This window comes from Colius striatus, chromosome 17 (genome assembly GCF_028858725.1).
Source record: "Colius striatus isolate bColStr4 chromosome 17, bColStr4.1.hap1, whole genome shotgun sequence".
In the NCBI taxonomy this organism is placed as follows: Eukaryota; Metazoa; Chordata; class Aves; order Coliiformes; family Coliidae; genus Colius; species Colius striatus.
The window spans coordinates 6,216,678-6,229,507 of NC_084775.1; the positions used below are offsets into that span (position 1 = coordinate 6,216,678).

General features: G+C 42.2%; 1 protein-coding gene across 1 annotated transcript; it reads left to right on the plus strand.

Annotated features, from left to right (window-relative positions):
• The first annotated feature begins 6,861 nt into the window (after positions 1–6,861).
• Positions 6,862–11,991, plus strand: DRG1 (developmentally regulated GTP binding protein 1). The gene is made up of 9 exons (XM_062009812.1): positions 6,862–6,973; positions 7,188–7,311; positions 7,948–8,123; positions 8,520–8,589; positions 9,136–9,305; positions 9,991–10,121; positions 10,242–10,409; positions 11,272–11,394; positions 11,876–11,991. Exons 1-9 carry the CDS (start codon positions 6,932–6,934, stop codon positions 11,973–11,975), a joined length of 1,104 nt encoding a protein of 367 aa, XP_061865796.1. The 5' UTR covers positions 6,862–6,931; the 3' UTR covers positions 11,976–11,991.
• Positions 11,992–12,830: the final 839 nt, after the last annotated feature.

The window sequence follows — 12,830 nt, forward strand, 5'->3', positions numbered from 1 at the left end:
AAGTATTCACCCCAAAGCAGGGCTGTTTCTTCGCAATGACCTGTTCACACTCGCCATGCGGTTGCCAGATCAGCATGCTGGGAGCACATACTCTGAGTACTTGCTGGATGCTCAGTAAAGATGACCGCCAGCACCTCGCACAAGCAAGGAAATCACAAGGAGATCACAAGGATATCACAAGGAGACCAGCACTTCCATGGACCTTAGCTCCTCAGCACTCTGGCATGCAAACAGCTGGAGCTCTCCTTTTAGTACTTCCACTGTTGCCAGACTGGCTTCCCCCACCTTACAGTTTTGCCAACATACCCTTACAACTTTTTCTGGTCCTCACCTTGCCCTGTCTCAGAATCTGAGACTATCAGTCATTCAGTTTGTGTTACTTACAGCACAGCCACATTTCTTCTGTTTGCAAATAAGTGGTTTGTGCCATATGTAACAGACTTGGAAAGTGAAGTTCCCAAAGTTGAATGTGATGACTAAATGTCATTTCCACATACTTAACTATGTAACTGCACAGGTGTGATTACCTTTCAATTCATTTATCATCACAACTAGCTCGTTACTGCCTTGAAGACACAATTTCAGACAATGTGAATGAAAGTTTTAAATTTGAATTTAAAAATTTACATTTTGCAGATACAGATTTTCCTTCCTTTTTCAGATGATCCTTAATCTGTTTTCTCTGACATCTTCTGTACTCGGATCTGCTGAACTTCTTTTGAATTCATCTCGCTTTTAAATAAAGGCATTTTCTTCAGCTACTTTATTCAGCTTCTCACTATTTCCTGCCTCACTTCTGCTCATGGGAATTCCTGAGCTGTCCCTAAATGTTTTGCAGCTGTCTGGTGTCTGCTTAAGCACTTTGATTGGTATTTCAGTAGTATTAAAAATCCTCTTTTGAACATGTGTGTACCATTTGGGACGGTACACTGTACATTGCTCACTTAACTGCAGATCACTCACTACTGGCATTACTCGGAAGTGCAGACCTTAAACTGGTCCGCAGATACAGGAGGGGACAAAGGACTCTGTTAGAATCAAATCTATTCAAACATATTCAGGTACACATTAATTAAGTCGTACCCATTTGTTGAACGCTCTCAATGTGTGAATCTGTGTAGGTCTTGAGGCTACTGGAGTTTTTCAGAAGTCTCCGTTATTATACTCTTTAAGAAGGTTAGTTAGTCACTGTTTAACAAGGATTATAATATTATCACAGACATTTCTGTACAACGCTTGTGCCAACTAATTCAGTCTTATGAACCATTTCCTTCATATGTGTGTTCCACAGAAATAGATAACGTTGTGCATTTCATGGCACACTTGGAATTTCAGCGAGTAGCTGTCAGTTTTTCAGAGCTTTCACTGGAATTTTAATTAACTGTGACTGATCTAACAAGCAATTAATTCATCATTCATTACTTGTTAGGTTGATTATTACTTAAATTTAGTTTTTAAAGCTTGCTGAATTTTTTGTTGGGAATCATCCCACGAGAATGCTAACCTTAGCAGTAAGGATTCTCAGAGATGGCAGTTTCACCTGTAATCCAGACGTGCGTTTAGTAATTTGCCAGTTTTCTCCTCTAGAAGCAGACAAACAACTCTCTTGTTTAAAAATATCTAGTGTTCTCACAAAAAATGACAGCAACTGCCAATAGGGATATATATGATGCTATGAAAAGTATACAAAAAGAGTTATTTTTAAAAAGGAGAACCGTACTGTTTACTTTTTTGATCACTCTCCTAGGACTGCACACTTGTGCTGTGTAGTCCATCTTTTGCATGGCAGCCCATGACAGAGTCTGGGGAGCTGATGCTAAACTAAAGCATTTTCCGTTGTTAAACTAATTTAAAAGAGTCTTGGAAGCCAACCTTTGATACTTAATCTCCCTTTTGTTCCCCTCATTTCTTCACTCCACCCAGTTTAACTTATTCTAGACTGCCTGGAACCAAAGCATCCTGAGCCATTCAAAACAAGATTGCCACATTTAAGGATCTGGTCAAAATGGGAATACAACCTAGGATTCCATTTAATGGACTCCCCACGAATTAGGCATCCATGCCTAGCTAAACAAACCGGACAGACAACTTTCTCATGTAAAGCCTACATTACAATACAGTCCTAAATATGCAATGCAAGTAGTGAATGTTTGGAATGTACAGATTAATAGCTAAGCTGCGCTGTTCTGAGGACAACTTCTCCATAAATACCAAGTAAACTGGCATAAAAAAATGATTCCTGGAAGAAACTAAGAATGGATATATCTGTATGTCTGGCAACATTCAAAAGATACACAATTCACTGTCTACTGCCTTAAGGGTCAATTAAGATGTGAATTGTGTCAACTTCACCTCAGGCAATCACTATTGTTGTTCCATTAAAGATTTGGTACTAGGATCTCAAAAATCTTACCTTTTGGTAGAGTTCTCAAAATTTCTTTTCTCCAAAGGGGTATGTGCTGGTCCTTAGTGAGCTCATTACAACCAACTCAGAAAGGTTTGTCTCTTCTTCAGCATAAGTGTGCTTCCCTGAAGTACAATAATAGGGTTAATTAGCTGCTAGTTCTCAAAGTACAAATCATGGGAGAAAAAAAGGTAGATTTGCAGAAGTGTAAAAAAAAATCCACAACCGAAAAATCACCTTAAAATGAACAGATTCTCTATATGCCTTAACTTGCAGTTACCCTTTCTTCATGAGGTAATTCTGGCAGGTTGGTTACAGTGACATATCTGTAACTCTTAAGTACTTGAGGTTATCTTTCAATACAGATTATTCTGCACTGGGCTGGTGATAATTTCTGAGAGGATAAGAGCCTAGTTTCACCTGCAATTAGGATTCAATTTCCTCTGCCACTTCTCTCCCACTTTTTAAAGTTCTGCAGAAATCCCACTACTAAGCTAGAAATGTAACCCCTAGCAAGCCCACAAACACACGTGTAGCATTGGTGCTGCTGTAAGCCTGTATATTCTACAGCTTCTGCTGTAAGGTGAATTACCAAACCACAAGTGGCTCTCGTGCTAACCTGACCTTCTCAGTGCACTGTGAATAGACTTGATATCCACAAGTACTGGAGTTATTTATTAGAATAAAAAGGAGGAAAAGAAAAGAAGAATTGAAAAACATCTAAGTGAAAGTGCACTGCTTATTTTTAAGAGTCTTTGTGTGATTTTAATGAAGACAATACCATACAAGTCATCATGATTAATTTCATACTCACAATGTTGAAGACTTGTAAGCCTCTTCTCAACATACTTAGGTTGCATCTCAAGTAAAACTCTTACTCAAGCTAAAGTTATAGTTGTTTCAGAAAGAATTTGGCCCATAATGAAGTAGCTTGTTTAAGATTAGTATTTTGTCAGAAAACACACTAAATGCACTAACTTCTCAGCTCTGCTGTTGAAATGACCCACAGTTACTTACCATCCACCCACAGCAATGCTATGGAAACATGGAAGTGGTTTTATTTTTTTTTTCATTATGTGGCAACTGCACATTCCTGTTGTGCAAAAAAAGCCCCAAACCTGAGGCACAAGTGAAGGAAATGACTTGCTAAAAACCATTGAGTCAGCAGGACTGGAGTGTGTAGAATATGAATTTCTGAAACCTACTTTTGCTGCAGCCCTCTGTCATTCAGATCTTGCTAATGAAGTATGTACCATTTCAGTCACATTCCTGTCATTGTAGCTTGATGAAACAAATACTCCTGTTTTTTTTCCCAAACACTGATTCTATACTGTGTCATGCTTCTTAATTGATGAGATTGCCTTTATTTCAGATGCAGTCTTCCTGCATTTTCTAAACACCCTGTAGTATATCGATTTCCTTATTAAAAATATTATTAGGAAAGTGCTTATGTTATGTTACTGTCAGTTTGTCAGTTACTGATTCATATAGTGACTTGATCAGCTGTGTTTTTTTACTCCATGTCTGAATCTTTATTCTGTTTTCTGACACAGAGGGCAGCTGGCCACCTGAGAGATTGACTCTGCAACTGTTGTGCAATTTACAGCCTTCAGAAATATACCCCACTCCTGCACTTCATTTAGATAAGTCCATTTAGGAAATTTAGATTTTAAAAACATACATGTATGTTTTCATTTAAAAAAAATGGCAATTCATATACTCTGTCTTCCATTAGTGCCCACTATAAAGCTCAATTAACCTTTGAGTAGATCTCAGTCTTTTGTATCTCTGTTCATTTTCTCTCATGTTCCACTGGGGGCTTTTTCCTCTTCTGACATGATATCCAATTTTCTATTAATATTTTCCTTCATTTTTCCCTTCTCTGACGGACTTTTTCATTAAAATAAACTTTTACCATTTGCCCTCCGTTTTTTAGTTTTGACTGCTGCCCTCAGGGGGCATCTTTTATCCATTTCCAATTACCCGTCTGTTAATCACTTTCCCAGTTGTCACACCTAACTTCCCATGGTTACAACCACTCTGTTCTCCAAGCACTACATCACATAAGCCACCTTGATATTAAAAAAATCACAAATCATCACAGTAAATGAAAATAATGACACTCTCTTCACAAACTAGAACCAATCTCTAGTGGTTCCAAGCCTTTCTGAAGCTTACAAAATGGTGTTATAAACTAATATGAACTACTGTAAATATTCTAAACAATTAGAAAATGTTAATTTGGCTAGGAAATAAAAACCCAAACAAACTACCTTTGTTAATTAAGCTCTTACTCTCTTCAGGTGATTAAGGACAATAGTCAAACACTGAAAGGTTTTACATGCCTAAGTTCTTTATAGAATCTCTGCTTCAGTAATTTTCCTTAAAACAAGGATTTACAAGCATATACCTCGCAGTTGTGTGTTAAACACGCTATGAACCTAAATCAGGAAAACAAAAAACACCCACTAATTTTTCAAACGATACATGTTCTTGACATCTTTGTTCACTCAGCTAACACTTGGAAAACTAATTTTTAGTTAGGCTCAACAGATGGGATTTGGAGTGAGTTTGTAAGAACTATTACTACCACTGCTACCAACAGGTTTTGTAGTTGGCCAACATCTACTGCAAGACCAGAGGTAGTTGTGAACCCTGACTGAGCATTCAGAATGTGCATTTTTGCTGATTGTATGGCTGAACTCAGCTGAGATATAAACAAGTCCAATTCCATCTGAAATAGGGAAAGATTAACCAGGACCAAATCTGCTCTGTCCTATGTTCAAAATAGGTATTTTTTCACAAGGAATAATTAGAAAACCATGAACAAATACATAGTGGTAAGTGCATTTATATTTACCCTAGCTTAGCTGACCTGACATTACCAGGAATAGTAATTCCATTTTATTTGAGACTCTATTTTAGCAAACTCTGCATAAGCTTATATTAATGCTATTTCCTACTGTAAAGAGTTTATGACATTGAAGGCTGGGTTTCTTTTTAATTAAGAGGAGACAAACAGGGGATATGCATATGCAGAAAGAGATAGCAAAAAGCAGTGCGGTTTCCATTGCACTCTTGTTTTGTTCCTTTTTGCTGGAAGTTAAAGAAGACTTAATAATCCATAACACTTCTGTTACCAAAGTTGTTACAAGGTGAGTTAAAATTTGTCAATTTTATTATACCCAGAATCCTGTCGGATGTGGCAGGTGGTTCTGCAAGCATCATTATAAACACTTCTACAGTATGAGACCAGAATATATTTTTGCTTAAAAAAAAGTTAAGTTTCACCTTCAAATGTATCAAACCAGACTTTCCAACAAATTGAGACAGAAGAGCCTTCCTGGAAATGTTACTGAATACGTGAAAATGGTTTCTATAAGTTATTCTATTTCAAACAAAATATGGCAGAGAAATTAATGTGGAGATGCTAAAATCCTGAAAACCTGTAGAAATCTTTTTCCTTATGTCATAATACTTTTTGCTTTCCAAATAAAACTGTTTGGTTTCTTGTGATACTGTGAAAAGCTGGAGGTACTCAGCTATTTAAAGCTTGAAGGGGCCATTAAAAAAATCCTTCTATTTAATTAGCCTGCATACAATGAACAGTTCTGGATGTCCCTGGGGCAAAGTGGTATGGCCTGGGTTCAGCTGAAAGGAGCTGTGAGAAACCTTCAGTAAGGAAGCTCTGGATATACAAAGAACCAGCTAAAGAATGAGCAGCACAGCAGCCCTACCCAGTTCAGAAGGGCTGTGGAATACGTATGCACAACTACACACCTGGCGATGAGCAGTACTGCAAGTGGACTACATGGAAGACCAGAGGCCAGTATCTGTGTGTGTCGATGTACCAGGTCCAGTTTAACCACAAGGCAGCGCAGATACCAGGGCCGCAAGTGCCCCAGGCTCCACACACCTCCCTGCCTCACCTTACAGCCGCAAAAACCTCTCACCCATCGCCACACGCTCTCACCACACCTCACACACATTTTTTTCTCACAAAGCCTCTGCCTCAGGCCGACTCCCAGCACCGTAACCCTACGGCCTGTCTCACAGCCGCGCGCCTCAGCCTCACAACGCCCGGTTTTCTCCCCTCACCCCGCATCCGTTCTCTCCCACACCTGGCTCATGCAGATTCCTACACCCTCAAAGGCGCCTTTGCCTCAGTCTCTCTCTCACACACACACACACACACACACGCTCTCTCTGCCTCCTCTTCCCGCGGCGCCGCTGCCGTGAGGCTGCCGTGAGGCTGCCGTGAGGCTGCCGTGAGGCGGCGCGAGGCGGGCGGCAGCGGCCGCGCGCGGCTGTGAGGGGACGCCCCGGGCCAGCGCAGTGCGCGAGCGGCACCCGCGCGCGCGCTGCCGGCGCTTTCCCGCCCGCCGCCGAGGCGCGCGCGCGCCGCTTCTCGCGAGCACTGGTGTCCCTCGCGCGAGACGCCGCCCGCGCGTGCGCGTGCCGAGCGGGCCTGCGGAGCGCTGCCGCCGGGGGACGGGGCCGCCGGCCGCGCCGGGACCTGCCGCCAGCATGAGCAGCACGCTGGCCAAGATCGCGGAGATCGAGGCTGAGGTAACGCGCCGGCCTTCTCCCCGGGCGCGGGTGGGCCGTGCGAGAAGCGCTGCGGCCCGCGGGGCCTCAGGCGGCGCGGGGTGGGGGGGGGAGGCCGCGGTGCCGCTCCGGGAGGGGGTGCCAGGGCCCAGCCGGCGCCGAGGGGCAGCCGGGGGCTGCTGCGGCCCGCCGGAGCCTCTGCCGATGGCGAGCCCTCGGTTCCGTGCTCTTGCAGATGGCCCGGACGCAGAAGAACAAGGCCACGGCTCACCACCTGGGGCTGCTGAAAGCCCGCTTGGCCAAGCTGCGGCGGGAGCTCATCACCCCCAAGGGAGGCGGCGGCGGCGGCCCAGGGGAAGGTGCGTTGTCCTGCGGAAAGGCTGTGGCCGCCAGCGCGGCCTCTGCGGGAGCGGCCGCTCCGTGGTGCTGGAGTGCAGGGTGTGTGATAGAAGTCAACCTTGTCTGCGGCAATCCTGTCAAGCTGCCTGCTGAATCAGTCGGAGCAACTTCTCTCTCTCTTGTCCTTCGCAGTACCTCAGCTGTGGTTTGTGGCCCTTTCGAGGACTTTGGGCTGGAGCCCTGTTAAAGTGTAAACGAAAGGGCTTCTGCATTTTAGCTAATATATCCTTGTATTTGCAGAAGTCTTAGGGCTTTTATGGGAAGAAGCATCTTGCAGCTGCCACCTCTTTTTATATATAAAGGTGGGAACTTTCTAAGTGGCAGTGCTTAATGAGAATGCTCCACTTACACTCAATCCAAGTATGGCCTATTGGGAAACCTTGCAGCCTACACTTTATTGACAGGTACATGCCATGGAGACATGCTGCAAGGCAATATAGATCATGAGCTCTCCGATCCATACTCTCATCCTCCTTGAACGGAAGCATACCAGGCTTTCACTCAGGCAATATTAACAGTAGTGGGAGTGCTGTCCAGAACCTTAGAAGACAGGAAATGTCAATTTTTAAGCAAATATTTTTGCTTCTTATTTGCAGGCTTTGATGTTGCAAAGACAGGTGATGCCCGAATTGGGTTTGTGGGTTTTCCATCAGTGGGGAAATCTACTCTTCTAAGTAATCTTGCTGGTGTATACTCTGAAGTGGCAGCATATGAATTCACTACACTAACTACCGTGCCTGGAGTCATTAGATACAAAGGAGCAAAGATACAGGTGAGATCTTGTGTCTGTGAGAATAAGATGGTATATATAGATGCAGTGGTGCTATGGCTGAATGATATAGCCTGACATCAGCACATTAGAAGCAACGTGTAGAAGTGTTTGAGAATACATGGGAAATACTTCCCTGAGGTACTATTTTACCCTGCTTTTCACTTTGCTCTGAAGAGAAGTTCCTGTGGTAGTTCTCACAGTTGCCATGAGATTATCTGTTCATTGTGCCAATATGGCACGTGGGACACATAAGAATCAAAAGGGAAACAATTTTGCCATATCGTATTTAGATTTGCAGTACAGGCATCTGATTTAGGAGAAAACTAAAAGTAGGATTTGGTTTCTCCATGAAGAAAAATATTTTTCTCATGAGTTACTTTCCTCCCTCTTAAATAGCTACTTGATCTCCCAGGAATTATTGAAGGTGCCAAGGATGGTAAAGGCAGAGGACGGCAAGTCATTGCAGGTGAGTGTATCAGAGCTGGAGGCAGCATTCTATCACTGGCTGAGTTAGTACAGCATATGAGAATGAAGGGTTGAATCGCTGTTCCTCGTGTCTTAAAAAAGCTGGATTGCATGCTGGAATTGAGCTGCCTGCTGTGAAGCAGTAGCCATTTTCATTTTGGTCTGTTTTCAGTTCTGGCTTTATGCGTTTGCTGAGTTTGTGCCCTGCCTTGACACCACAGTCAAAGTGTCTGAAGGCAGATCAGAGCCCCTATTGAAGAAGGCTGCTGTCTTCCTGTCTTTACCTGTTAGCTTATTGTCATCAATCTGAATATAGACAGGAAGGAAGGTTTTTCCAGTGTCTGGAATTCTTATAACATCTAAGGATCTGTCTCAGTGATTCTTGGCCAGCTCTACAAACTTCAGTCTCATACTGGAATTTAGAAAAGAAGCAATGTACTGGCCTTCAGGGATTTAATATTGCCACCAGTCCACGTTGTGTGCTGTTTTGTCTCAGGTTGTGTGAGTGTACTTTTTTGAGAAATGTCTTTATTTTTCTGATTCTTAGTTGCTCGAACCTGTAATCTCATTCTGATTGTTCTGGATGTGCTGAAACCCCTTGGTCACAAGAAAATCATTGAGAATGAACTGGAGGGATTTGGAATTCGTCTGAATAGCAAGCCCCCCAATATCGGCTTTAAAAAAAAGGACAAAGGAGGCATTAACCTTACAGCCACAGTAAGCTGCAAGTTTTCCTTAACCACAAGGAAAAAAAAGTTGCTTGTAGAAAGAGGCATTTGCAGTTAGTGGTATGCCTGGGACCATGCCTGTGCCATGGCTTCTTTAGAAGCTGAACTGCTGTAATGTGCTGTAGTCAGTTACTTTACTCAGGGCCCATCCATATTTGTCCTAGGAGCGTGAACACCTCCTCAGGCCCAAATCAGAGGCCCAAAGGAGAGTGTGCAAGAACTGCCTCTTGCTTTGTGGCTACAAGGCCTGGACTGCTCCTCACTCCCTGTTCACTACTGAATCTTTATAAGTGTAGAAATAGCCTGAGATACCAAAACTCAGAACTCTGCTGTGGGATCCAAGTACCTAACGTGGTTTCCTGGGCACTGAACTAGTAGATATGGGGTTTGTACTGCAAGTGGTCCCAGATTGACAGGAAACACTACTTGTGAAATGTCCACTTGCAGCTGTCAGTGGGGTGTGAATATAACTAAAGCTGTTAGGGTGTAAATATTTTCTCCCTCTCCTGAGGCTGACTGTGGTAAGATTGTGGTCAAGTCCAGTAACAGACAATGCAGCTATTATTCTAGTAATCTAGAAATGCAGTGATTGCTAGGCAATAGCCTTATTAATTTTGTACTTGATTTGACTGTAATACAACTCTTCCATTCCTTAATACTGTGTCCACGTTCAGTGTCCTCAGAGTGAGCTGGATACTGAAACAGTGAAGAGCATCTTAGCAGAGTATAAAATTCACAATGCCGATGTCACACTGCGCAGCGACGCCACTGCTGATGACCTAATTGACGTTGTTGAAGGAAACAGGTACTGTTGGGACTTTGGCACCTCTGTAGTTTGTGTTACAAAGAGAATTGTCTGTCAGGTGTGCTTCAGTGAAGGTAGCAGTGTCCTGCTGCTGTAACAGTATTTCCTCCTTCTTTGCAGGGTTTACATCCCATGCATTTATGTCCTAAATAAAATTGACCAAATTTCCATTGAGGAACTAGATATTATTTACAAAGTACCCCACTGTGTACCGATATCTGCGCATCATCGCTGGAACTTTGATGATCTGCTGGAGAAGATTTGGGACTACTTGAAGCTAGTACGAATGTGAGTTGGATTTGCTGCCTTCTGTGAAGTGTAAGGCTGAGACTGAAGAACGTCTCACAAATGGATCAATGTTTTGTATTTTTCTGCTAGCGCGGAGCTCTCACTTTCAAGTGATGATGTCTTTTTGTCACTGAAGTATGTTTACTCTGTAAATCAGAAATTGTGTTTCTCTTGTGACCATCACACAACAGACAAGTGCTGCTTTGAACTTGTAGGGGAATTGAATGAGGATCTTGTGAAACCAAGTGTAAAGATGTAGTGCTCTTTTCACTATGTTATGCATTCAGCTCTCTGAGCAGAACTGAATTTAGTTCATCTAGCATTTCACACATTTTTACTATCAATTATTCTTGGTTCACTTGTATTTCTAATGCATTTTTTATTAATTTATGAAGGAATCTGTTAATAGTCATAGTATATTATATGTAGTATAAACTTGTATGTCTCTGGTGACAATATAAAATGTACCAGAGAAAGGTACATCTTATCTGGACTGTAGACTTATTTAGTTTTGTCCTAGTATCTGTTTTTGACAGGAAAAAAGAAATCACAAGTCAGAACCCTAACACTGTAGGTGGTTTTTTTTCCATCAACTGTTCCAGTGTCATCTTTTAAGCAACGAGAGGAAGCTAGAGGAGTGATAAACCTTTGCAGTTACATGGGAGAACCTGCGGCAGCCACTGGCTGCTCAGATGCATTTTCAGCTTAAGAACACAAACCAATTTGCAAAGTATCTGTTGGAAAAACTGAAACTCTGGAGCTGGGCACAAGTAACGAGGATGTCTGTGAATGACCTGTGATATTTCATAATGGGTTGAAAGAGGGGGTTTGTTACTGACTGACTGTTCCATCTGTGTTACAGCTACACCAAACCAAAAGGGCAGCTCCCAGACTACACCTCTCCTGTAGTACTACCTTACTGCAAGACCACAGTGGAGGACTTTTGCATGAAGATCCACAAAAATCTCATTAAGGACTTTAAATAGTAAGTATTACTGTAAAAGAATAATTTATAGAGTACAGAAAATAATCTGGCTCCTGGTATATTCTTTCACTCCCTTGCAAGCTAAAAGGGAAAACAGGTTTTGAATTTTTCTGATGTAGAATGGAATAAGTCTATGACAATTAATACTGAAATGACTACATTTTATGTGCCTATGCTCTTTCCTGGATAAGTTTTCTCTATGGGGGAAATATTTTTCTTCATATTTGAAAGCAGCACTCAGTGGAGCAGTAGGGGCCGCCCTCCTGGACACACAAGCATTTTGCATGGCTTCATACTTTGTTTTGAGCTGCTTGTGCTCTGGTTCACACAGACCACTCCCCCCCAGCTACAAACAGAACAAAAGTAGCTTCTATACACATTGCTTTCTGGATAGATTTGTGACAGAAAGAGCTTTGGTTCTGCTGTTTGTGTATCACACTTAAAGCCTTTTAAACTTGATTTTTTTTTCATGTCGTTTCAGTGCACTGGTCTGGGGTTCATCTGTAAAACACAACCCTCAAAAAGTTGGTAAAGATCATACTCTTGAAGATGAGGATGTTATTCAGATTGTGAAGAAATAAAGTTGTTCTCACATCATTTGCCCCTGAGCCTGAACTTTGTTGTTAGTCAGAAGCAGCAAAGAACCCGCCCTCTCTATCAAATGGATACCGGGTTTTTACAGTGGTAACTCACTGTGCAGTAAAACTGGTATTTCTGTATGATTTGTACTGCACTGTCCCATTCTAGCAGAACATAGAGATAAGAAACTCACATTAAATCACTTTGATAGGGACAAAATTGTACAAGGAAGCTGTGCTATGTTCTACTGCCTGTACATGCCTTTCCAAATTGAAAAAAGTTCCCACAGCAGACAGTATTGTGTTCTAAGTGAAAACAAAGTGTGAAAAGCAGAGGGTGGAGAACCACATCTTATGATACAGTTCTAGAGTACAGTTGTAGCTTGAGTGCCTTAATCTGAACTGTTTGAATACTTTAAGGCCAGTAACAGTCCTGCCCCTGTGGAAAAGATGATAGGCTCTGCTTGTATGCAGTTCCTCTTTCAGTTCTTTATAGTACAGGAAGTAAAGAAGATGCTTGTGTCTTACTGTGTTAGCAAGTGGAAGCTTTTAAGTTTTCTTAAAAGAATTTCCTGCTTAAGTTAGAGAAGTCAAATAAGTTGACAAGAAAAAGAGGCTGCTCTAAAAGCAACACCACCCATGCTTTTAAATAGAAAAGAACAGAGTTAGAGCTCCAAGATGAGGAAAGAGCTTATAAAATGCATTAGCCTCTGGCATTTGCTCTCCTAGGGGTACATAAATGTGTCAAAAACACCGCCTCTCCTAAGAGAGCCAACCAAGCATGAAATCTTTGGCACAGTGGTTGCTACTGAGCCTGGATAAACAATTCAATGCCTTGATCCTACTCTCAGCCTTTTA